The 24576-nt window shown below is 39.2% G+C and overlaps 1 protein-coding gene across 1 annotated transcript in view; it reads right to left on the bottom strand.

Moving 5' to 3' along the window:
• Positions 1 to 8136: 8136 nt before the first annotated feature.
• FAM155A (family with sequence similarity 155 member A) overlaps positions 8137 to 24576 on the bottom strand; it is a 521166-nt gene continuing 504726 nt past the window's right edge. The window contains exon 3 of the mRNA XM_040537523.1: positions 8137 to 8929. Coding sequence (XP_040393457.1) covers positions 8634 to 8929 — 296 coding nt within the window. The 3' untranslated portion in view covers positions 8137 to 8633. The remainder of the gene's footprint in view (positions 8930 to 24576) is intronic.

Below are 24576 nucleotides of genomic sequence, written 5' to 3'. Positions count from 1 at the left end.
ACAGCTGCTATGTTACACAGTACAGATATTATGAGGATATATGAGGATATTACGTCAATCTTTATATTTTGTCAGAAGTATTTTATGAAACAAGTAGCTGTAGTTAAGGTCATAACACAAAATCTATTTTGTGTGTGTGTGTTCATTTGTTTTTCTTTTGAGGAAAAAATAAAGTTGTTTAAGTGTGATCATTATTTAAAATCACTGTTGCCCCCCAACACCTTGGGTTTCAGTTTATTCAGAAGTCCTTAGTACCCAAAGAGTCAGACTCACTGTTTGCATCTTCAAATTTATTCTCAGTAGAGCATTATTTTTAGTATTTTTTTTCACAATCTTTAACAGTTTCTCCTGTCATTTTGAAAACATTTTTTTTTCTGAGTCATCGTAATAAATTATTTCATCAAAGTTCTCTGTAAAAAATTAAAGATAGTATTACTTGTTTAACTAAAGTTGCTATAATAATACAATATTTAATATATTATTACAATTTACAGATATATATATATATATTTTTTTTTCTGTCAGGACCACTTAGCCCTCTTTTCAATGCTAAGAATCATAGGACATTCCATATAGTTAAAAAACACTTATGCCATTTTAGCCCATTTGAAATAAAATCCAGTCCTTAACTTTGAAGAAAGAAAAAATAAAAGAAAGAAAGAAAAAGAAAACAAGGTTAAACACAGTTGATTAAACTTGCTTTTAACATGAGCTTTCTGTTCATACAGTTTGGGAATAACAGAATAGTAGAATAATTTTAATTGCAAATCTGGTTACATAAGCATGTAATTTGTAGCTGCATAGTTCAATATGAATCTTAAAAAGGCCAAAAATCAGTTTTTAAACAAACAAAAACAAACAAACAAAAAAAAATCAAATAAAACCAAGCAGCTTCTGTAGAACTACATAAATTAATTGCCGTTAAGGGCTAATTATTAAAAAATGCAATTATATTTTTTAAATTTAATTTTCATTTGTAGGAGTTAAATTTTTTTAATATATATATATATTTCTACTTATATTTATAATCCTGTGTAAGTTTTTGCATATTCAAACCCTGAATGAAGCTTGTTAGATTTAAGAAAAAGAAAGGTCTATCAAATCAAAGCTCAAAGCTTTGGCTCAACATGACTTTTGCATAGAGATGCAGCTAATTATTTGACTAACCGCTTGGACAAACCTTTGGAACATTTCAATCTTTCAGCTGTTCACATGCTTATTTACCTTAGCCATGTGAGTTTATAAGTGTTCAAAAGGACTTTGGGCTTTCCAAAACCTCCTTGATGTCAGTGGAAAAACTTGCACTGAAATTGGCAGGTTTTCTTCCATGGCATTAATTCTAGTTCCATCTAAATGAAAAACAAGAGTCCCAATGCACTCAGTGGATCTGTGGACTAGTGATGGATAGAAAACTGGTGGGACAACAACATCTCTCTGTTAATGAAAAAAAATAAAAATCCGCACATGTAGCAAAATATAATTGTAGGAGAGCTTTGCACCTTATCAAATGCATTTAATTTTTCAGAAAGCTTCTCTTCTAAGGCTCAAATATGTCCTAGGTCAGACTGGTGACTCTGATGCTCCGTCAGAGAAACAAAAAGGTGGAGGGAGGGAGGGAAGGAATGAAAGAAAGAAAAGACCTTTTTTTCTTTGCTTTTACTGCCTTCTCCAAAACCCACAAGATCTAGTGACTTTTTCCCATTGTTCACTGGCTTGATATCTTCCAATGGATATAGTTGCTCTGCTTTTATTTCAGTAGTTTTCCTAGCAAGCTGATTAGTACCCGACAATATTTAAGTACCAGTACTACAGAGGAGCTTGTAGTATATTATCCAATAAGGTGCTAAGTGCTCATCACCATCAAATAAAATGATTAGAAGTGAGTATACTTGGTTGAAATCCTGTATTCCCTCTGCAAATTATAATCAATGATGTAAAAATTATGTAATGTTACTAGGTTATTGCCTGCTTAATTTATAATCTGTCAAAATTCCTCAGAAGAGGAAAAAGAGTATCTCTCTCCCACATGAGTGCAGTAACCAGACCTTGCATATTTTTGCTGGCCAATTAATAATTCTTGAATTTGAGTCTACTGGAGAAACATCAAAAAATGAACAGATAAAATTATATTTTTTTTCTCTCTTCCTTTCATTAAAGGGTAACCAGATGATTAGCACTGATGTTCATCCAGGTGAAACTCATTCACTGCTTTTCAGCTGTCATGGTGTTATCACTTCATCCTCCATCTGTATTTTGTGCTAAAGAGTTGGTGTAGAAGCCCAAATAAAGAAAAACAAAACAAAACCCACAAACATTTCAGAAATGTGAATCCCTGTTGAAGATAGGTGCTTCCTTGATATTAGAGCACAGTTGTGAGAAGGCAGGACTAAAGTAAAACTGTTCTAAGACCACTAGCTTAGGTGAGACATTCCTCAGTAACTTCCCCTTCTTAAATCAGCAACTCTTATTGTGTATCACACTTCTTCCAGATTGCTTAATTTAGAAATTTAGATTCACTGGTTATAAGATACATGAGTTTGGTGCTGTGATGCTCAGTATTGTCTGACTAAAGAGATATTTAAATAAATCCTGCAGCAGTGTTTTAAGACATCATTTCTCTCTGCCACCTGCTTTATCCCCCTGAAAAGAAAGTACCCTTTTTGTTTCTTCAGTTTTACGGTTACAGTCTCAACAGAAAGGTATGTATGCCTGTGTGACAAATCTTGCCTGTTGCTAAAAATTGCCTGTTGGCAATCTTGTCTTCACAAGTGCTCCTCATTTTGCACTTGGGACATCATGTCTTCCCTTCTGCTGATCCTAGTTCAAAACAATAAATCCCAGCAAAAGCACATGGAGGGGCAGCAGGGAGCAGAACCATCTGAATTGCTGCAGAGAGATTCAACAGTGATTTGTTGTCAAATTGCTGTCCCTTCTGATGAGCTAATTCTTGGTGAGAGAATAGTGAAAGGACATATACTGGTGGTAAAATCTTCATCCTTACCTGGAGGGCTGGTTGCAAAGCCTGCATATTGTTTTAATCTTATTTCAGTTGTCTGGGGAATTCGACACACATTTCTCTCAAAGTACACTAGCAGATCCCCTGATCTTTTTCATGGGCTCCTGGCAGAGACTGAAGATATGAGTAGGGCAAGTGCAGTCCCTCTAAAGTGGAAACTGAGTCACTGTGCATTTGTCCCAGAAATGAATGTAGCATTAGGAGAAAGAGTCTAGTGGCTCAAATTGAAGCAAAATCATCACTTTGAATGGAGACTCTCCCATCTGAACCATAGCCAAAGCCTCCTGTGCTACTGACACCCTGCTGGAGAACCTTTCACAAAAGTCAAGGTTTTGAATGAAAAGTTCAGAAGAATAATGAATAAGATAATAGGAGGCAGGATGATGGAATGAATAACCAAATATACCCCTTCCTCCCCCCTCCCCTCCTTTTTTTTTTTTTTTTTTAATTTTCTTATTACAAAATGTCTTTCTGCTGCTGGAATTCTATCTGGAAATTCACAGTCCATAGTAGAATGCAGTAATTTTGCCCTATTTCTTTTACAGGTCTCATCCTTTGGTGTTTTCACTCTACAGTATGCTGTACTCATAATAATTGTGGTGAAGATTTATTTGTGTGTCTCTGTCTCTTAAAAGTGAACTATTACTATATCGATATACACCTACATATGTATCTTTTTTACATCACTATTTTGAAGAAATATATTTTTCAAGTTGGCTCAAATCTTTTATTTATTTATTTAATTATTTTTATTTCATCACCCACAGTAGTTCCTCCTTTCTTGTGATCCCTACAGGGACAGATAGAGCTTGTTAACAATTGAAAAAAAAATCTGGAAAAATTAGAAGTGTTCAGCAAATGTGATTGCTCAGAGTTGTTGCAGAATATGTTGGCAAATTGAATCCTTCAGTTGAGATGATATGTGTTCTAGTCCTATTTGCCATCCAAAAATCTAATTTTTGTGAAAGCTATCATAGTCAGAGATGAACATATAATTTTTCCAAACTTTTCTAACATAATGTTGTTTCCTGACAGCTACTGTCAGACAACAGAGCCTCTCGTTACCACAGAAAGGCTATTTAATTTCATCTCAGCATTGATAAGATTTCTGCTAGCTTGTCCTCTGTACTCCTAGCAAAATTTTGAAACTCTCTTTCTCCAAACTAATAAAACAGTAGACAACAATAATAAACCAGAACCATTCATAATGCATCATTGCCAGTCTCTAGTCAAGACTAATTTTACCAAGGTTGAACCCAGTGATCCTTTGTTGGTGCGCTACGCCCATGAGCAATTCCTGAGTAAAGACTATGGGACACCAAATGTAGACCTATATGCTACGGAGAACTTTTTGTAGTTGCATGCTTGTACTTGTAGCAAGGCCAACTGAAGCCAGCATAATTGAGCCCAGCTCTAAGCCTGCCCGCGCAGAGCTCATTGCAGGGCCATAGTACTAATGAGACATACAGTGAAAGCTGCAGTAAGGACCAGGCCCCCCCAGAGTTATCTTCCTTAGGTGGCTCTTCACATGTATCTTGAAATTCCCTAAGGTATATTGGTTTCACTTTCCTTTAAGCTACCTCTGCTTGGCAGATGAGATTTGGTTGTGCTTCGGGCAGTCACTTAAGACAGGTTTCACTGTAAGCTTGTTCGCATGTACATAAGCTGTCTTCAGCTCTTATGATGAGCAGATATCTTCTGTGCAGGGAGGCAACATTCACAAAAAGGACATTATCATAACAAACACAAAGCAGAAGACAATGTCCTTGTCCCTCACTTTTTAATAAAAGAGTATAACTATATAAGCTAAGAGTCACATGACGTACCAGATGAAACCTGCCAGCTCTGCTATTTGATATCCAGCTCTCATTCTTTCTCTTTTAATAATTTAGAATAAGATTATTTTTAACCCTCAAGAAGGAATTTCTTGAAAGCTTGTGTTTGGTTTGTATATATTGTTCCACATATTCTTTGGCAGCTGATGGCTTGGTTTCATCATTTATAGAAATAATACTTCATTCTAACTTTTTGTTTGTTTTTGTCTTTAAATTATGGTGTGCAGGACAGCCTTAATCTGCCATAATTAATAAAAAATAAAATAAAATACTGTCTCTTTAATCAAAGAAAAACATCAATATAATGCATTACCAAATGCAAATGCAATAAGGAATAACATATAGCTCTGGTTATGTTATATGACATTTGGCTTAGCAGTATTAACATATTGCACAAAATCTGGATTCTCCCTATTGCAGAAGATAAGACAATAGAAGACATGGGAAATATCTCTCTTCCATATGACTGTAAAATAAATATTATTCTATTTTTTTTCTTTTTTTTTCTCATCAATAATTTGCAGAAATATTTTAGTATTACTTGCTTGTTAAGCTAGTTCTTTATCATGTATGTATTAGGCATACAGTACAAGGAGAAATGGAACAAGATGGCAGTTATAGCAGTGGCAAGATGCAAATTTATTCTGGCAAAAAAGTAATATGTGCACAATATCGAGCATGCTTAAGTTTGTGCCAGGAAAACTATTACGAATGAGGAATGGATGGAATGAAATTTTGCATCATACATGATTACGTGTTGCTTAACTTCATAGAAGAGTCCTGGTCTACTCCTGATGTCCCAGATGCCACCAAGAGAAGCTGTATACCACACTGCTGGAGTGAAAATGGAAACATATACCCCAGCAGCAGTCATCTCTACAACATGACTCTTTGTTTCAAAAATTAAAGAAACAAACCTCAAAAAAGATGACAGAGAAAAATTACAGATCATTGAACTGCAGGCACTGACTCCAAGTGGGAAGGGGAGGAATTTACTGCATCATGTAAGTAATAATTGAAAGTCTGCAATTGCTTCCTGCTTTTTGCCCAACATTAATTTGGCTACTTTATTCATGTAATGATGTTGTCACTGTTTTTCCTCATGTCTCTCATATTCTATGACACATGACTGAGTGTAGCCAAGCAGTCATATTTTTCACTGACACCACTTGAAAACATTTTTATAGAAAAATAAGGATGAAGGATGAAGAAGAGCAGGAGAGAGGAAAGCATATGCCTTAAAAATAGCTCTCTACATTAATTCACCATGAGGCAAAACAGAAATAATAACTCTTCTTCATGTGCCAATTCACTTGGGATGAATCCGACTTGCTAGTGTATTGGTACAGTATAAAAACAGATGATAATGATTAATGGTGTGAACAGAAATCTATGAGGAACATCACAGAAATGGATGTTGGATGGCCTTTGCACAGCAGAGGTAGATAAAGGTTATAACAAACTGTTTACTGACCACGTACACTTGAATTAAGAGGTCAGTTGAACAAGAGCTCACCTAGTAAGAGCTTTCTCAGTATTGTGACTCAGCTGTTTTACAGTACCAGAGCACTGCCCAGTTATTGCTCCATCACTTTTCAATAATATCTCTATCCTTTCAAAAGTCTATATTCTACCATTAGTTAAGGCTTTTTTGTTTACATTTCTGCATTTTTCCCACTTTTTGAATCAATTCAATATAATTAATGTGTCTCTAACAGAAAATAAAATAACTGAAAAGCACCATGTTTTATTGAACAAAATATACCATATGGAAGGAAGGAAGAGGAGAAATTATAGAAACAAACCAGTGCTGAAGAATTTTGCATTAGCTGGTGCTTTTTGTTGTTGTATTTGCACAGATCATTTTAGGTTCCTCAGTCCGGGTTATAATAAAACACTGTCAGAACAAATACTTTTGAAAATATTTGAGCTTTTGCAGTTTAACGTGTGCATCTTGAACCGCTTAAGCAGCATGGTTATCTTCTCCTTTTTTTTTTTTTTTTTTTTTCCTCCAGAATTTAACAGACCATAAAGTGTATACAAAAACACATATTATGCACCAGTGATTAAATGTTCTTACAACATTAATATTTATCAAGGGGTATTTCATAGCTAGAAAGTAGATAACTATATTTTATTTCCTAAGAGAACATTTCCTATAATTTTCCTTCATCTCCCAGCTACACAGCAAACATCTCTAAAGTGCACTTCCTAAGTGTAGTTAGAGAATAGGAAGGAATGTAAAGTTTTTAAAAACAGCCCTTATTAACTTTTCCTTCCATTGATTCTACTGTAAACTCTAAAAAGCCTTTTTAAAATGCAAACTGTCATACACTCAGCAGGTGAAATGTTCCCACAAAAATAAAAATAAACAAATTAAAAGCCACTCCAAACAATGAAAAAGCAGAAGATTACAATCTTTTCTCTTGACTATTCATATCCTAGTATATCTTTATGGTTTTATTGCACATTTATGAAAATGGTTGTCCTACATATATAAAACAAAATAGTTTATTTATCTGTGCTAACACATTCTTGTGCACCCTTAATAACTAGAGTAACTTTCAACAACATGTAGATTTTAGAAAAACAATGGAATTAAAATCAAAAATACTATGTGTTGTAGATGCCAAAAGGCTTCTAGTGTAATTTTGTTGAGACAAAAATACTTGGATTTTGGAAGCTCTTTGCTCCCATTCCTTATGGAAAACTGCTGGTTATGTGACAGCAGGAAAACTCAAAATGTAATTCACAATGAATGCCAATCCTTCACCTCCAATATGAAGGCTTCCCAACTACTCAACTTGCTGAGCTTAACTGGTTTTACATAGCATGTCTAAAAGAGGCTGCTCCTGTTCAACTGACCAGTGAGAAAGGACTGGACTTCTTCAAAATGGGTATTGGAGCAACAGTTTGTTATATATTTTTTACATTTTTAACTGTCCGATCCCACCTTGTAAGGAGAGCACTTATTTGTTCAGCTAAAAGGAACCCCCTTCATGCTCCTTTTGGGTTTGCTCAGTCAACTGGTTTGTGCAACAGTGGCAGAGGCACACTGGAATTGTGTGCCCATTCATTGTGATTACACAAACAGAAGCAAGTGTATGTTCTGTAAGAGGAGATGGGGAAGGGAAAGGAGATGAATGGTTCCCATGGGTAAGAGGACAGTTAAGTTTGTTTGTTTGATTTTTTTTGTCTTTTTTTTTTGTCTTTTTTTTCTTTTTTTTTTAATTTTTATTTTATTTCATTGTTCTTTTTGTTTTTTTTTCTTTTTTTTTTCTTTTTTTTTTTTTCTTTTTTCTTTTTAAATTTTATTTTATTATTATTATTATCATTTTGTTGCTATGTCATGGAATCATAGCAGTCATTCCTCTAATAGAAACTGACAGGACATAAAAGACAGAACTATCAGATGAACACACACAATGACTAGAAATATATCGACAGAGAAAAGACTTAATTTAGCTTTGAGAAACCGTCCCAAAAATAAAATCCTGTATTAACAAGTGCAAAAAACAAACAAAAAAGAAACTCCAAACATTAAAACACAGTGTATAAAATGGTGTGAGAAATTTAAGTCACCATACAGCCTTTTAGTCAATAAAAAGCTGTGTTCTTGTGTCCTTGTTGTTTGGGTAGTGGCCCATTATTTTCTTTTTACCCAAATGGTCATTCAAGAAGAGATCTGAAGGTAAAGCACTCAGTCATTGCTATTTCTGACTGTAGTCAATAGGGCCTCTTGTGTTTCTATGATATAAGATGAATCCATTTTTTTGTTGTTTTTATTCCTCATTGGTTGAATTATCTTCCAAAGTTGCTATGCCTCCAAAGCCCAGTCCCGTTGAGTTCTGTGTTGCTGAGACTGTAAGTACTGTATGTAAGAGAATTAATACAAGAACACACAGTTTAAGTCTGCTGTTACACAGTCTTGATGCTGATGAAACTGTGAGCGATGTCCTGTGACATATTGTTGAGCCACTTGTTTTTATAGTCCCTTTGGATTGATGATCTGATAATAGTCCCCATCTGACATCACAGCATTCTGGTTCTGCATTGGTTGGATAGTTTTCATAGAGCCCTGTAGGGTAAACACAAGAAAAAAATAAGCATCAGACACAAAAAAAGATGGCAGAAGTTGGCAGGTCAAAGGAACATTCCATAGCTTAGATACCTTAGCCTAAGCTATTAAATCCAGATCTTTCAGTTAGCTTCAGGCTCTCAAAATCTACTCTCTTCAGCTTCTCTCTCAAAAAGCTTGCCATTTTGCATAATTAGGGATATGCATAGTTTAGGAAGCAGCATCACATGATCACAGGAAGCAGTTTAGGAAGCAGCATCACATGATCACATGATCACAGGAAGCAGCATCACATGATCATTCAACAGGGAGCATAGTTGTAGGAAGAAATGAAGCTAAAAAACAGTCATTGAGTTCCTCAACAAAATATGACATTTGCATTCTTCCTGTTTGAGTGAATGAAGTAACAACTAATCAAACCAGACATTTTCACAAAAATTGAAAAGAGCTTGAAATTATTGCTCCATCTGTGAGCACATACCAATAATATGGAATCAATCTATGAAAAGGTAGACATAAAATAAGAAATATTGGTATACTGACAACACTGACAGTATTGACTGTCAAACCACTACAGATCCAACAGTTTCACAGGAAGAGCTTGCTTACCCTTCCTCAGCTGAGTTCTTCTAGCTGGGAGGATCTTTTCAGTGTATCCCAGAGGTGAAAAAAAAGCTTTTCTTACAGTGCAGTAATTGGATCTCCTGATATTTCTTACTGTAGAAGTAGGTAATTTCTGTCTTTGGAACTTTACTGAATTATTTAGCCTGATTTCATTACATATTTTTATAATGTTAGAGGAATTCTGTCTTTTCCAAATGACACAACTGTCTTTTTGGAAATTGTCAATGTTGTATATATTACTGTATAGGACAATAACAAAACCAGAGTGTTGTGTTTACTTCTCGTATATCTTCTTTATTGATAAACTAAAAGAACCTAACTTAACCCATTTAACATATGGCCAAATACAAGAATGTCTAATATAATGGACAAAAAACTTTTCTCCATTTAAACTGATGTTGGAATAGATTTTGTAGTAGCTACTTACTCTTGGGTGTTGTGAGGTTTTACTAAAAAATAACCTGTGCTGAAATTTTGGGATGAAGATTTTGAAAGCAATTACTTAACTGCTATAATTTATAAACTACTTTTTGTAACAAGGATTACATTTTGTCTAAAGCATCACAACAATCACATTATTTTCAAAAAGCAAAGCCTACAAGCTTAGGCATAACTTTTTTAGATCCATAGTGCTTGAATTATGTGAATACCCTATAAAGAAAACCAGCACACCTTAAAATAATATAAAACTGAACTCTTTCAGTCCTACTTCCATAATATGGATCTTAAATTAAACAAAAAAAAATGCATTAGGTATGCTGAGCATGTTAAAATGCAGGTTAAACCTAGACTGGCACTTTTTATTCCATAACTGAATAATCCCCCAAAATGTCATATATGACTCCTTATAAAGTTTCTTTTATTTCGGCTTCAATTAAGTTTATGAAGATGTAGAAATGAGAACAGTTCATTTGATGTCATATAAAGTCTGGGTTTACTCTGTAGGTGATCTGGTGTTCACCAGTGCAGAAGAGCTCATTAAAGAGATTAAGACTGGAGGAAGCCTGGATTGCAGTGACCACACCCTGGTTGAGTTTGTGATCTTGAGGTATATGGGCCTGGCTAAGAGCATAGTCAAGACCCTGAAATTTAGCAAAGTGAACTTCCAGCTGTTCAAAGAATTAGTGGATGAGATACCACGGCATACTGTCCTTAGGGACAGAGGATCTGATCAGAACTGGCAACTCTTTAAGGATATTTTTCTTAGAGCAGAGGAGCTCTCTATTCCCATATGTAACAAATCAATCAGGGAAGGTAGGAAACCAGCATGGCTTAAAAAGGAACTGCTGGTCAAACTTAGGCAAAAGAAGGAAATGTACAGACAGTGGAAGCAGGGTCATGTGTCCTGGGAGGAGTACAGAAATGCTGTCCAGATGTGCAGGGATGGGATCAGGAAAGCCAAGGCACTGACAAAGCTAAATTTGGCGAGGGATGCAAAGAATGACAAGAAGGGGTTCTATAGGTACATTGGCCACAAAAGAAAGACTGAGGAGAGCTTACCACCTCTGACAAATGAAGATGGAGAACTGGTAACAACAGACATGGAGAAGGCAGAGGTATTTAACAACTACTTTGCCTTGGTCTTCACTGGCGGTTAGGTTCCCCACATCTCTCGTGTCCCCAGACCTCTAGGTGGGGGCTGGAGCAGCAGAGTCCCTCCCACAGTAAAAAGCAAGTTTGGGATTTTCTGACACAACTTAACAACTACAAGTCTATGGGGCCTGATGACATGCATCCCAGGGTCCTGAAGGAATTGGCTGATGTAGTTGCCAAGCCACTCTCCACCATATTTGAAAAATCATGGCAGTCAGGCAAAGTCACTGGTGACTGGAAAAAAAGGAAACATCACTCCCACTTTAAAAAAGGGTAGAAAGGAAGACCTGGGGAACTACAGAGCAGTGAGCCTCACCTCTGTGCCTGGGAAGATCATGTAATGGATCTTCCTGGAGGCAATGTTAAGGTACATGCAAGACATGGAGGTGATCCAAGGCAGCCAGCATGGTTTCACCAAGGGCAAATCCTGACCAATCTGGTGGCCTTCTTTGAGGGAATGGCTCCATCAGTCGACAAGTTAAGATTGACAGATGTCATCTCCTTGGACTTCTGTAAAGCTTTTGACATGGTTCCACATGACATCCTAATCTCTAAACTGGAAAGATATGGATTTGAAGGGTGGACCATCCAGTGGGACCATCCAGTGGATAAGGAATTGGCTTGATGGCTGCACCAAGAGAGTAGTGGTCAAACGTTCTGTGTCCAGGTGGAGGCTGGTGACAAGTGGAGTCCCTCAGGGGTCTGTCTTGGGACCAGTGCTTTTCAGTATCTTCATCAGTGACATAGATGATGGGATTGAGTGCACCCTCAGCAAGTTTGCAGGTGAAACCAAACTGAGTGGTGCAGTTGATACCAAAGAAAGAAGAGATGCCATTCAAAGGGACCTGGACAGGCTGGAGAAGTGGGATCATGTGAACCTAATGAGATTCAACAAGTCCAAATGTGAGTTTCTGCACTTGGTCCAGGACAATCCTGGACAGGAGTACAGACTGGGAGAAGAACTCATTGAGAGCAGCCTTGCAGAGAAAGACTTGTGGGTTCTGGTGGACAAAAGGCTCGACATGAGCCAGCAGTGTGTGCTTACAGCCCATAAGGCCAATTGCATCCTGGTCTGCATCAACAGAGGAGTAACCAGCAGGTCAAGAAAGGTGATTGTTCCCCTTTGCTCTGCCCTTGTGAGGTCCCACCTGGAGTACTGCATTCAGGTTTGGGGCTCCCAGGACAAGAAGGATGTGGACCTGTTGGACCAAGTCCAGAGGGGAGCCACAAAGATGATCAGAGGGCTGGAGCACCTGTGAAGAAAGGCTGGGAGAGCTGGGGATGTTCAGCCTGGAGAAGAGAAAGCTCTGGGGTGAGCTCATTGCAGCCTTTCAGTACTTAAAGGGAGCTTTTAAAAAGAATGGAGAGGGACTTTTTACTCAAGTAGATAATGATAGGACAAGGGGAATGGTCTTAAACTAAAAGAAAATTAGATTAAATATTAGGAGGAAATTATTCGCTCAGAAGATGGTGAGGCACTGGAACAGGTTACCCGGAGAGGTTGTGGATTCCCCATTCCTGGAGGTGTTCAAGGCCAGGTTGAATAGGGCCTTGGTCAGCCTGATCGAGTGAGTGGCATCCCTGCCCATGGCAGGGGGATTGGAACTAGTTGATCTTTAAGGTCTCTTCTAACCTGAACCATTCTATGATTCTATGATTCCGTGATTCTAAGATTCTATGAAATAATGCTTTTTTTTTTTTTTTTACAAATTTGCAGTCAGACACATAAAGCAGGGTACCAGCCCTCAAAAATGATTCATTTTATTATTTATTAACACAACAAGTAATGTGTTTCATGTTTTTAAAGAAATTCTCTTATATTTTGGAATTTGTCATCATTTATTGCAAATATCATAAAGCAGTCTTATTGCTAGTATCATATTTTCTGAGACCCATCTTTTGTTTTTTTGTGTGCACAAGTTTGTTAATGTGGTAATGTACTAGAAGTACCTTGCAAAGTAAGTCATGATGTGATCTGTTCTGTTACTGCAGTAGCTCAAACTATTAGCAGTAATTGAAGAGACAGAGAATGCTTAATGCTTTGATTCCACTGAGGCTTACTTACTGTTCCAACTGTATTTCCTGCCTTTCTTGTTATAGGAAAACTCAGACTTCCTTTGATATCAAAGCTTATATATAAAAATTGACAATCAAAAACTATTTAAATAGTTCTTCTGCACTTACTGAATTATAAATAAATTGAAGGCAACTCCACAGTCAAAACTGCATTCAACTTGTTCCTTAATGTAAAATTAAATTTCCTCTTTATTTCAATTCAGCAATTGTATTTAGGGTTTGAATTTACAGTTACATATTTAATAATCAATTAAATGTAGAACCACTGTTCATGACAGTTGCTGAACATTTAGATAAATTCAGTCAGAGCTTTGGCACTGAAATAAGAAAGCTTCACTATTGTGCTTCACCACAGTCTATTGTAGCCATTGTATCTATCTTGGCCTCTTGGAACTAACCACTCACTCTGCTTAGTAAGAAGGTTACAAACATCATTCTTACCAGAAACCCTGGAAAGCTGGCTACTTTAACCTTGGAAGGTTACAGAGAAAAAGATCATTTCATTCTTTTATGTGGATACAGAATTCAGGAAAAGAAATTAAAAAGATACCTTTATCCTACAAACCACCAAGACTCTCCTTCTCCTCGTCTGCCTTTATAGTTCAATTTGCAGGCATCATTACCCTGTACTACTTGAATGTTTGGTAATTATATTTCTGAGGTTAACCTTTCATTACTGGCTCAAAGCTTGCTTTAATTTTCACATTTCACTTAACATTCTCAGCTCTGGATCTCCATTCCCCAACTTTTCCCTGCACTTTCCTATATTCGACCAGCAGAAACCTTAGTCCATACGGAGGATCTTGGATTTTTATTTATTTTGGTATCAGAGCATTTTCCATACAGACATACTATCACTCATGAAGGTCATATAAAAACAATCTCTTTGCTTTGTAACAGGATACTTTTATTCATGTACATATAATTTTAATGATCAGCACGCAGTTATATCTGTAGGAAGTGTGTGTTACTAATTTTGACGCAAGACTTAAGGCTACTCATTTGACTGAGATTATGTTAATGGAGACATAACTATAGATAGATACTATGTATCCTGCTCAGATGAATCATACTGAAAGAAAAAGGAATGACAGCATGAGCATCATTCATTTTGTGCAGAAACAGCTTTGGTGGAAAAAAAAGGAAAATTCAAGCATGTTCTTATACTAGAATTGAAGTCATAAAGACTGTATCTATATAAGCATGGTTCGTTATGCTAGATCACCAGCTAACTCAGAGAATGCCATGGTTTCTGCATGAGTACTTGCATTTCTTTAGCAGAGGAACCGGCATGCAAAAGAAGTTGTTTCATTTGCACATCTCACCCCAACACTGTGAGGATTTGTCATGCTTGGAGCTGGAAATGTATCTGTGGCAGGTGGTCTTTCTTGGCCCACTTCTTGGTTTATTTCATACAGAAAGAGCCATGGAATCATAGTATTCTGCATCTTCCAGATACCATCAAAAGAAATTGCTCTGACTGATATATTTCTTGTCACAAGTATTTTGGAAAGACTCAGAAACAAAACAGATTTTTGTTATACGTTCTTTTCCTCTTTTTCTTTCTATATTACTATAAACTATGGTCCTTTTAAATGTAGATTTCTGTTTAAGCTTGTGCCTGAAGAAAAGAACATGAGCTAGAAGAATAAATCAGAGAGGTGGATGCAGTACACCAGAAGTTTTGAATGCTCCGATTTGCACGAAGTAAATAGTGTCTGCCAAGAATAATCCAGCCAGCAGTGACATCATTGCATCAGAGAATTCCAACATACTGCATGACATTTCTCCTTCTGAGGAATTATTTCTGAGATTTCAATATTAGCATTTTCCAACTACAAAAGGAAAGAGAACTCATTAGACATTTTTGACTAGATTTCATTGCTTGCTTAGATCTGATCTGGAAGCTAGATTGCTTTGATCCTATCCAGATGGTCCTCTCAATTTCCAAATTTCTATGTCTGTGACACATTATGATGCTTCTGTTCAGATACATATTTAAAAACCCTTCATATTATAAAAAGCAATAAATTTAAATGTAAAGCATAGCTTAAAGATAAATAAGTTATACTTTAGTCAAACAGAATCTAAACCTGTCCTCTTTTAGTTTAAATCCATTACTCCTTGTCCTGTCACTACACTCCCTGTTAAAATGTCCCTCTCCAGCTTTCCTGTAGAACCCCTTTAGGTACTGGAAGACTGCTATAAGGTCTCCCCAGAACCTTCTTTTCTCCAGGCTGAACAACCCCAACTCCATCAGCCTCTCTTCATAGAAGAGGTGTTCCAGCACTCTGATCATCCTCTTGGCCCTCCGCTCAACTCACTCTACTAGGTCCACGTCCTTCTTGTGCTGGAGGCTCAGAGATGAATGCATCACTCCAGGTGGTGTCTCACGAGAGCAGAACAGAGTGGGAGAATCACCTCCCTTAACCTGCTGACCATGCTTGTCTTGATGCAGCCCATGATATGGTTGGCTTTCTGGGCTGCAGGTGCACACTGTTGGCTCATGTTGAGCTTCTCATCAACCAACACCCCCAGATCCTTCTCCTCAGAGCTGCTCTCAATTCATTCTTCGCTCAGCCTGTATTTGTGCTTGGGATTGCCCCAGCCCAGGTGCAGGACCTTGCATTTGGCCTTATTGAACTTCATGAGGTTCACACAGGCCCACTTCTCAAGCTTGTCTGTGTCCCTCTGGATGGCTCCCCTTCCCTCCACCATGTCGACCAAACCACTCAGCTTGGTGTCTGGTAAATTTGCTGAGGGTGCACTCCATCCCACTGTCCATGTCACCGACAAAGATGTTAAATAGCATCTGTCCCAGTACCAACCAATGAGGAATTCCACTTGTTACTGATCTCCATTTGGACATTGAGCCATTGGCTGCAACTCTTTGAGTGCAACCATCCAGCCAATTCCTGACCCACTGAGGTGTCCGTACTTCACATCTTTCCAATTTAGAGACAAGGATATGCAGGGCAGTGTCAAAAGCTTTGCAGAAGTCCAGGCTGATGATGTCAGTTGCTCTTCCCCTATCCAACAATGCTGTAACCACATTGTAGAAGGCCATCAGATTTGTCAGACACAATTCACTCTTAATAAAGCCTTGTTGGCTGTCAGCAATCACTTCTCTATTTTCCATGTGCCTTAGTATAGTTTCCAGGAGGACCTACTCCGTGATCTTGCTGGGCACAGAGGTGAGATCCACTGGCCTGTAGTTCCCTAAGCCTTCATTTTTTCCCTTTTTAAAAATGAGCTTGATGTTTCCCCTCTTCCTGAACTGCCACAACTGCTCAAATATGATGGACAGTGGCTTAGCAACCTCACCCAAGAGTTCCCTCAGGACCCATGGATGCATCTAATTAGGTCCCATGGACTTTTGCATCTCCAGGTTCCTTAGATGTTTTCATAGCTGACCTTCTCCTACAGTGGGCTGTTTTTCATTCCCCCAGTCTCTGCTTTTGCCTTCTGGTGCTTGGTTTACATGTCTGAAGCTCTTGCTGGTGAAGACTGAGGCAAAATAGTTATAGAGTAACTGAACCTTCTCCATATCCCAGGTAACTAGGTCTCCCATTTCCTTATGGAGAGGGACCACAATTTCCCCAGTCTTCCTTTCATCACTGATGTACCTATAGAGGCCTTTCTTGTTGCCTTGATGTCCCTGGACAAATTTAATTCAATTAGGCTTCAGCTTTCCAACCTGATCCCTGGCTGCTCAGCAAATTTCTCTGTATTCTTCTCAGGCTCTCTATCCTTGCTTCCACTGTCTGTAGGTCTCCTTTCTCTGTCTGAGTTTGGCCAGGAGCTCCTTGTTCATCCATGCAGGTCTCCTGGATTTTTTGTCTGACTTCCTCTTTGTTGGGATTTATCACTCCTGAGCTTGGAGGAGATGATCCTTGAATATTAACCAGCTTTCTTGGGCCCCTTTCCCTCCAGGGCTTTATCCCACTGTGCCTATATCCTTCTGTTCCAACACTCCAGTCATGGGAGCCATCCCACCACATCTCCGTAATGCCAATGAGGTCATAGCCCTCCAGGTGTACATACATCTCTAACTCCTCTTGTTTATTTCCCATGCTACATGAGTCAGCATAGAGACACTTAAGTTGGGCCCCTAATGAAACTGAGTTACTGGCTGGCATGGCTGGACTTCCTTTGCGCTGCTCTTCAGGTGCTTTCCTGCTGACCCTTCTCCAGGCTCTGAGTACCTATCACTGACACTGGTGTCAAAGTGGGAGGAGCAGGACTGACTGAAGTTCCCCTCCCCTGGCAACACTAGTTTAAAGCCCTCCTCACTAGCTTGGCAATTCTATGACTGAAGATGCTGTTCTGCTTCTCTGATAGGTGGACCCCATCAGTCCCCAGTAGACCAGGTTGGAGTTGGACTCAATGATACTTATGGGTCCCTTCCAACTTGGTATATTCTATGATTCTCTGATTCTACATATGGGAGAACATTCACACCATGCCTTCTAAACAACTAACATGTTATTCAGAACTGAAGGGAATGACGACACAGTCTCCAAGATAGTCGAGAAATGGAGACTCTTTATTGTCCCAATGCCAGATCTTATATAGTTTTTCTGAGCCCCTACACGCGCTGCACTTGGCTGGCAAACATAGTTACAGACTTCTGATTGGTGCATTCCTTTTGATCACGCGTAGCCCTCTATAGGCCTGTCTGAGCCTAACAACTCCTTCTTATTGGTTCCCACTTTCTCTTATTCTAGCCTGGTTACCACTCTATGCCTCTGAGTAACCTTCTTCTTAACCCTTAGTGCACCGCCGTATCAATCAGCTCCAGTTTGTCACCAAACGGGTCACCCATAATTCCCCCTTTTTTTGTTTCTACAAGCCAAATTGTGTGCAACAAACAATTAATCATTTTTTGCAAACATTGCAACAGGCATGGTGTAGCTATTACAATTGCAACAAACGCGATAAACAAAATAATCATTATCTTTTACTTTCTCAAGTACTTAAATTTGTTGCTACAGGACTACGGCATCAAGCAAGGAAAGGACAGCTGAACCACATTAAGTTTTTTTTTTTTTTTTTTTTTTTTTTTTTAAGCTACAAAGTAGTTAATGAAGGAACTGACTAGGTCTATGCATAGTTAGGTTTTAAAGTGTGCTAAAAGAACTTGAACTCTTTCATTAAGACTGTGCTTGAACAACGCAAAGATTAACTCCCCATAAAGCCAAATATTCCAACTCTATACATGAGGTTTTTTAAAAAAAGTTCTACACACTCTCAAAGTTATTTTAAAATTGATTTAAATACTTTACCTTGTAGCTCTGCTATGGCAGAAGACAGCACATGTGAAATTTAAGGCTAATTTTTGTGTGCATACATGTAAAAGCTGGTCTTAGAACAAGAGCTGTTGTATTTACTTAATTCTGAGTCTTTAGCGTAGATTCACATTAAAGTAGAGCTGCCACAGCAATCAACAGAATCACAGACTTCCTTCACCTGAATGATCCCATCTTCTGTGAATCCAGTCATACCAGTTTTAAACAACCTATCTAAAGCAGTATATCTGAGATTTCAACTTTCTCTGCAACTGTTTCAGAAGAAATTAATATCCACAAAACCTAGAAAAGAACCATCAACTGGTCATATTACACAAATTTGATGCACAAACCCACTTATTTTAAAACCTTCTCCCCCTCAACAAGTTCTTCAGTGTAAATCAGAGCTGTCACTTGAAAACAGAGCTCTTTAGTCCCATCTGCACACAGCTATCTATTTTAATGGGAAGAAAGATAGCAAATCAAATTCTGCTCATTTACTAGTTTAACAGACCTAATATTTTAATACCTCCTGGTACATTTTTCGTTTGCTGAACTTTTGCATAATGTTTTAAAGAGGGGCTCAATTCACCCTGAATGCAGGACTTGTACAGGCCAGTGTGATTTACACTTACTTGCTCAGTAAAGTTTATTGCTATAAGACAGTTATTTACGTGGGACTTACCTGAAGCACAAATTTATGATATCAACAAAAAAAGTACACCACATAGTAACACTGCTTTTTAGATACTCTTCAGTTTTAAAATTTTCAAACACATTAACTTGTCTTATTTTGTTTAGGGCTGAAACTGTTCAGCAAGGTCACATAATTTGAGACTGCTGAAATACTTCAGCAATCCTTTGGTTCCAGTAGCTGTAAAACAGCCAAGTAAAAAGAAACTTCCCTACTAAAAAAAGTGTGTGTGGGGAAAGGGGGGAGAGAATTGCCACCAGAAAAGTGTCTTCTAAACACTATCTGCTACACACCACAAAAGTCTTTGTTATAAAATACACATTCTCATACAAAAGACATCTTGCAAACCCATTTGATTGCCCCACGATGCTGAACGTTTGTGTGAGCTTCTCTTGTTTTCTAAATATTCTTCAGCCCAGGCACTTTCAGTCTGAGTGGCTTTGTCTCTCATACATGGAACAGCTTGTCCATGATTATCATGAGGCCACTGTCCAGCAAGGTAGGGAGCAGCAAGTGTGTCCAACGAATAGTCCGGCAAATAATACTGGAAGGGCTTGATGAAGGTGGTCTTAACTTGTCAGCTCTGCAGCCCGGTGAGCTGGGGCTCTTCCTCTCCGGTGAGCTCCCGCCTTGCTCCGGGGACTGCCGCTGGTGCCGGACCCTGCCCGCCGCCATGGCGCTGCCCTCCGGCAGTGGGCCCGCAGCCCAGCAGCGTTTGTATCCCCACTTGATGCTGCCTCCCACACTTTCTCCCCCGCTTGTTCCCAAGTCTTTACATCGAACACAGCTGAGATCGTTGAGGGGATCCCTTGTTTTTGCAAAAACTTCGATAGTAGCTTTATCTTAAATGGGTCATATTTTACACTCCTTTTTAATAATAATTGCGTTAATAATTTTACTATTGCCTCTTCTTCTGCTGAGATATTGGCTCCCATTGTGAATGCCCAGCCGCTCACCTGTCCTTCAGGCGATGTCCCAGGGTTGAAGCTGCAGTCCAGCTGTGAGCTTGATTCGTTTGGCTGGGTTCCCTCCGGACGCTCGTGCAGCGTTGCTCTACCCCTTATCACATCGGGGTCACCATTTGAAGGGAATGACGACACGGACTCCAAGATAGTCAAGAAATGGAGACTCTTTATTGACTCAATGCCAGATCTTATATAGTTTTTCTGAGCCCCTACACGCGCTGCACGTGGCTGGCAAACATAGTTACAGACTTCTGATTGGTGCATTCCTTTTGATCACACGTAGCCCTCTATAGGCCCATCCGAGCCTAACAACTCCTTCTTGTTGGTTCCCACTTTCTCTTATTCTAGCCTGGTTACCACTCTATGCCTCTGAGTAACCTTCTTCTTAACCCTTAGTGCACCGCCGTATCAATCAGCTCCAGTTTGTCACCGAACGGGTCACCCATACAGAACACACAAAATTAGGAGTCTAAATTAATATGGACTTAATGGAAAGGTGATGGAGCAGCTCATCCTGGAGGTCATCTCCAAGCATGTGGAAGATAAGAAGGTGATCAGGAATAATCAGCATGGATTCACCAAGGGGAAATCATGCTTAACCAATCTGATAGCCTTCTATGATGGGATGACTAGCTGGATGGATGAGGGGAGACGGGTCGAAGTGGTCTACCTTGACTTCAGCAAGGCTTTTGACACTATCTCCTGTAACATCCTCATAGGCAAGCTCAGGAAGTGTGGCCTAGATGAGTGGATAGTGAGGTGGATTGATAATTGGCTGGATAGCAGGCCTCAGAGTGTTGTGCTCAGTGGCACTGAGTCTAGTTGGAGGCCTGTAGCTAGGGGTGTCCCCCAGGGGTCAGTACTGGATTCAGTGTTATTCAACTTACTCATCAATGACCTGGATGATGGAACAGAGGGCACCCTCAGCAAGTTTGCTGATTACAGAAAGCTAGCAGGAGTGGCTGATACCCCAGAGGACTGTGATGCCATTCAGAGGGACCTTGACAGGCTGGAGAGATGGGCCAAGAGGAACCTAGTGAAGTTCAACAAGAATAAGTGCAGGGTCCTGCACCTCGGGAGGAATAACCCCAAGCACCAGTAGAGGCTGGGGGCTGACCTGCTGGACAAGGTCAAGGGAGGTGATCCTCCCCCTCTACTCAGCCCTGGTGAGGCCACACCTGGAGTATTGTGTCCAATTCTGGGCTCCCCAGTAGAAGAGGGACATGGGACTACTGGAGCGAGTCCAGAGGAGGGCTGCTAAAATGATTAGTGGACTGGAGCACCTGTTGTATGAGGACAGGCTGGGAGCTGGGCCTGTTTAGCTTGGAAAACAGAAGACTGAGGGGAGATCTCATCAATGCATATGTGAAGGGAGGGTGTCAAGAGGATGGAACCAGACTCTTTTCAGTTGTGACCAGTGACAGGACAAGAAGCAATGTGCACAAACTGAAGCACAGAAAGTTCTGTCTGTATATGAGAGAGCACGTCTTTACTGTAAGGGTGACAGAGCACTGGAACTCTGGTTTGCCCAGAGAGGTTGTGGAATCTCCTTCTCTGGAGATAATCAAAACCTGCCTGGATGCCATTCTGCACAATGTGCTCTAGGTGATTCTGCTTGGCAGGGGAGTTTGACTAGATGATCTTCAGAGGCCCCTTCCAACCTCAGCTGTTCTGTGATTCTGTGAAAAATGAGAGTGATTGAAAGCACATCATTTATATGTCCCCTCCCTCTTCTGTCCCCTTTCTTTCTTCTTCTACATTAAAAAGTATCAGAGTTCTGTTCAGGACAGAAAACAAGACAAAATTTATTCTTCTTCTGGTGACAATAGACCTTTTCTGATGTCACTGTTCTTAGGAAATACTAGAGGGTGGCATGCTGGTGTTGGAAGAAGCTAATGCAACAAATCTCTGCCATATTGCTGCTTACCATATTCCCATCCTGTCCATAAAGGAACTTAAGTGCTCCATGAAATCCCATGACATTCATTATACAGTAAGAAGTGTGAGGATGTGGCTGGGATTTTCTGCCTGGTATTTTCTACTGGGTGATGGTCCAGTAGACCATCAAACCAAGCCACAAAGCACAGAGAGACCATAAGTATTGGTCAAGACAAAGAAAGTCCTTAGCAACATAGATCTATTTCGTCATGATAAAGTGCTCCAGACTTGTCACATAGATGGCAGTTTTGGGACTGTTTGCCCTGCAGCTAGGGTAGGGTATGTCTGTACTACCATTTAGTTTTGGGCAAGAGAAGATGAATATAATGAGTAAGCTGGTGTTGAGTATCTCTTGTCAACCCTGAATGCATTTGAAAGCTTTTTACCTCACTGTAACTTTAGTGGATCCTGAAGTTCAAATGCCCATTAGTAGCATGAAGTGTGAAAGTTATGGTGCTGTAGCGTGTCTCCTAGCTTAGTTTAATACAAAGGAACCCAGTTTACATCCTTGAAGACGCCTCCTCATTGCAAGCAAAACAGAAAGGAGTATGAACAGCAGATTTGCTTCAAAAGTGCACTCCTGAATTGCATTGCTAACGTGGACGCAGCTGCAGTGCTGGTGTTGACAGCACATTGTGGATGCTTAGGGAAGGGCCTCATACATGGAGGAGGTAATCTGCTCTCTCTCTGGACATCTCTATTAGTCATTTGGTGGAGACTGAGATCTCAATTTTCCTGTGTTGGGGAAACTGCAGGCCTGAAAGGATGATTTTTGCTGTAAAGAAAACATTTATGGCCTCTGCGTGCTTTTTCTGTCTCCAATGGGAGATGGCAGCAAACCAGACAGAAACAGTTCTTGGGCTAGACCAGTCCCCAGGCCATCTGCTGGACTGCACTGTCCTGAAAGGTATGGGAAAAGCAGGAGTTGTGTTACAAGTGTATTCCCAGTGCTCTCTACCTAGAGTCATACATTTTTCAACTCTTTTTTCACACACTAAGAGCATGTGTGAAAGAAATCTTCCACATCTTCCATTTGCACTTAGGAAAAAAAAAAAAAAAGAAAAAAGATGACTACATCTATGAAGGAAAACATAGAAAAGAAAACAGTCGGACTGTTTTCTTTCATACCAGTGATACACACTGGTTTCATGGGAGTCACAATTAAAAACTTGAGCTGAAACTTTGCATAGGATTCATTCATTATCAGTTGTGTGTTCATATATTTGCCTAAACACATCTACCATTTCCCTTAAATAAGATTCTCTTTTGCATTAGCAATTCAAGACATCAGGGCTGCACAAAGAAACATTACATGAAACCACTAAAAATTTTAATCGTATGGATATAAACTCCAAAGATCTAAAATGAGAACAAATATATTTAATTGTAATGTATATGAAAAACTGTATGACATAAGATTGCCTAATGGAAAGACTGATTTCTTTACTCCTATTTACTAGAAGAAAAGTAGGGGGTGGGGATGGGGGACAAGGCAGGGACATAAATGGTTTTCTCATGGAAATGGTTTTCTAACCCCATGTTTCTATAATCAGAACCACATTGTGTTTCTGATTGTTTTGATTACTCTTCCTCCTGACGTACTGTTCTTCTTTTGCACTTCAGCTGTCCTATATCCTCACACGTATATCTATGAAATACAAATTCCAGTGACACACAAATAATGTAGCATTTCCTGGCCTGTTCCCAGTATCATTTTCATTGGAGATACATCAGTAAGATTTTCTCATACTAGAATACTTCTTACTCATTTTAGCAGTGCTTTAGAAATTTCCAAGTCATTAGTAATCCATATTGTAAACTACAACTGTCCTTTTCCTTTCCTTTCCTTTCCTTTCCTTTCCTTTCCTTTCCTTTCCTTTCCGCTCCTTTCCTTTCCTTTCCTTTCCTTTCCTTTCCTTTCCGCTCCTTCCTTTTCCTTTCCTTTCCTTTCCTTTCCTTTCCTTTCCTTTCCTTTCCTTTCCTTTACGCTCCTTTCCTGTCCTTTCCTTTACGCTCCTTTCCTTTCCTTTTCCTTTCCTTTCCTTTCCTTTCCTTTCCTTTCCTTTCCTTTCCCTTCCTTCCTTTTTCCTTCCCTTTCCTTCTTTTTCCTTTCCTTTCCTTTCTTTCCTTCCTTTCCTTTCCTTCCTTCTTTCCTTTCCTTCCTTCCTCTCTTTTCCTTTCCTTCCTTCCTTTCCTTTCCTCTCCTTTCACTCTCCTCTCCTCTCCTTCCTCTTCCTCTTCTCTCCTCTCTCTCCTCTCCTCTCCTCCCTCTCCTCTCCATTCCTCTCCTCTCCTCTACTTCCTCTCCTCTCCTCTCCTCTCCTTTTCTCCTTTCCTCTCCTTTTCCTCCTTCCTCTTTCCTTTCCTTTCCTCCTTCTTTCCTTTCCTTTCCTTTCCTTTCTTTCCTTTCCTTCCTTTCCTTTCCTTTTCCTTTCCTTTCCTTCTTTCCTTTCCTTTCCTTCCTTCCCT

This window comes from Cygnus olor, chromosome 1 (genome assembly GCF_009769625.2).
Source record: "Cygnus olor isolate bCygOlo1 chromosome 1, bCygOlo1.pri.v2, whole genome shotgun sequence".
NCBI classification, from domain to species: domain Eukaryota; kingdom Metazoa; phylum Chordata; class Aves; order Anseriformes; family Anatidae; genus Cygnus; species Cygnus olor.
Note: the sequence above shows the minus strand (reverse complement) of the source record. Positions and strands in the feature narration are given on the sequence as shown.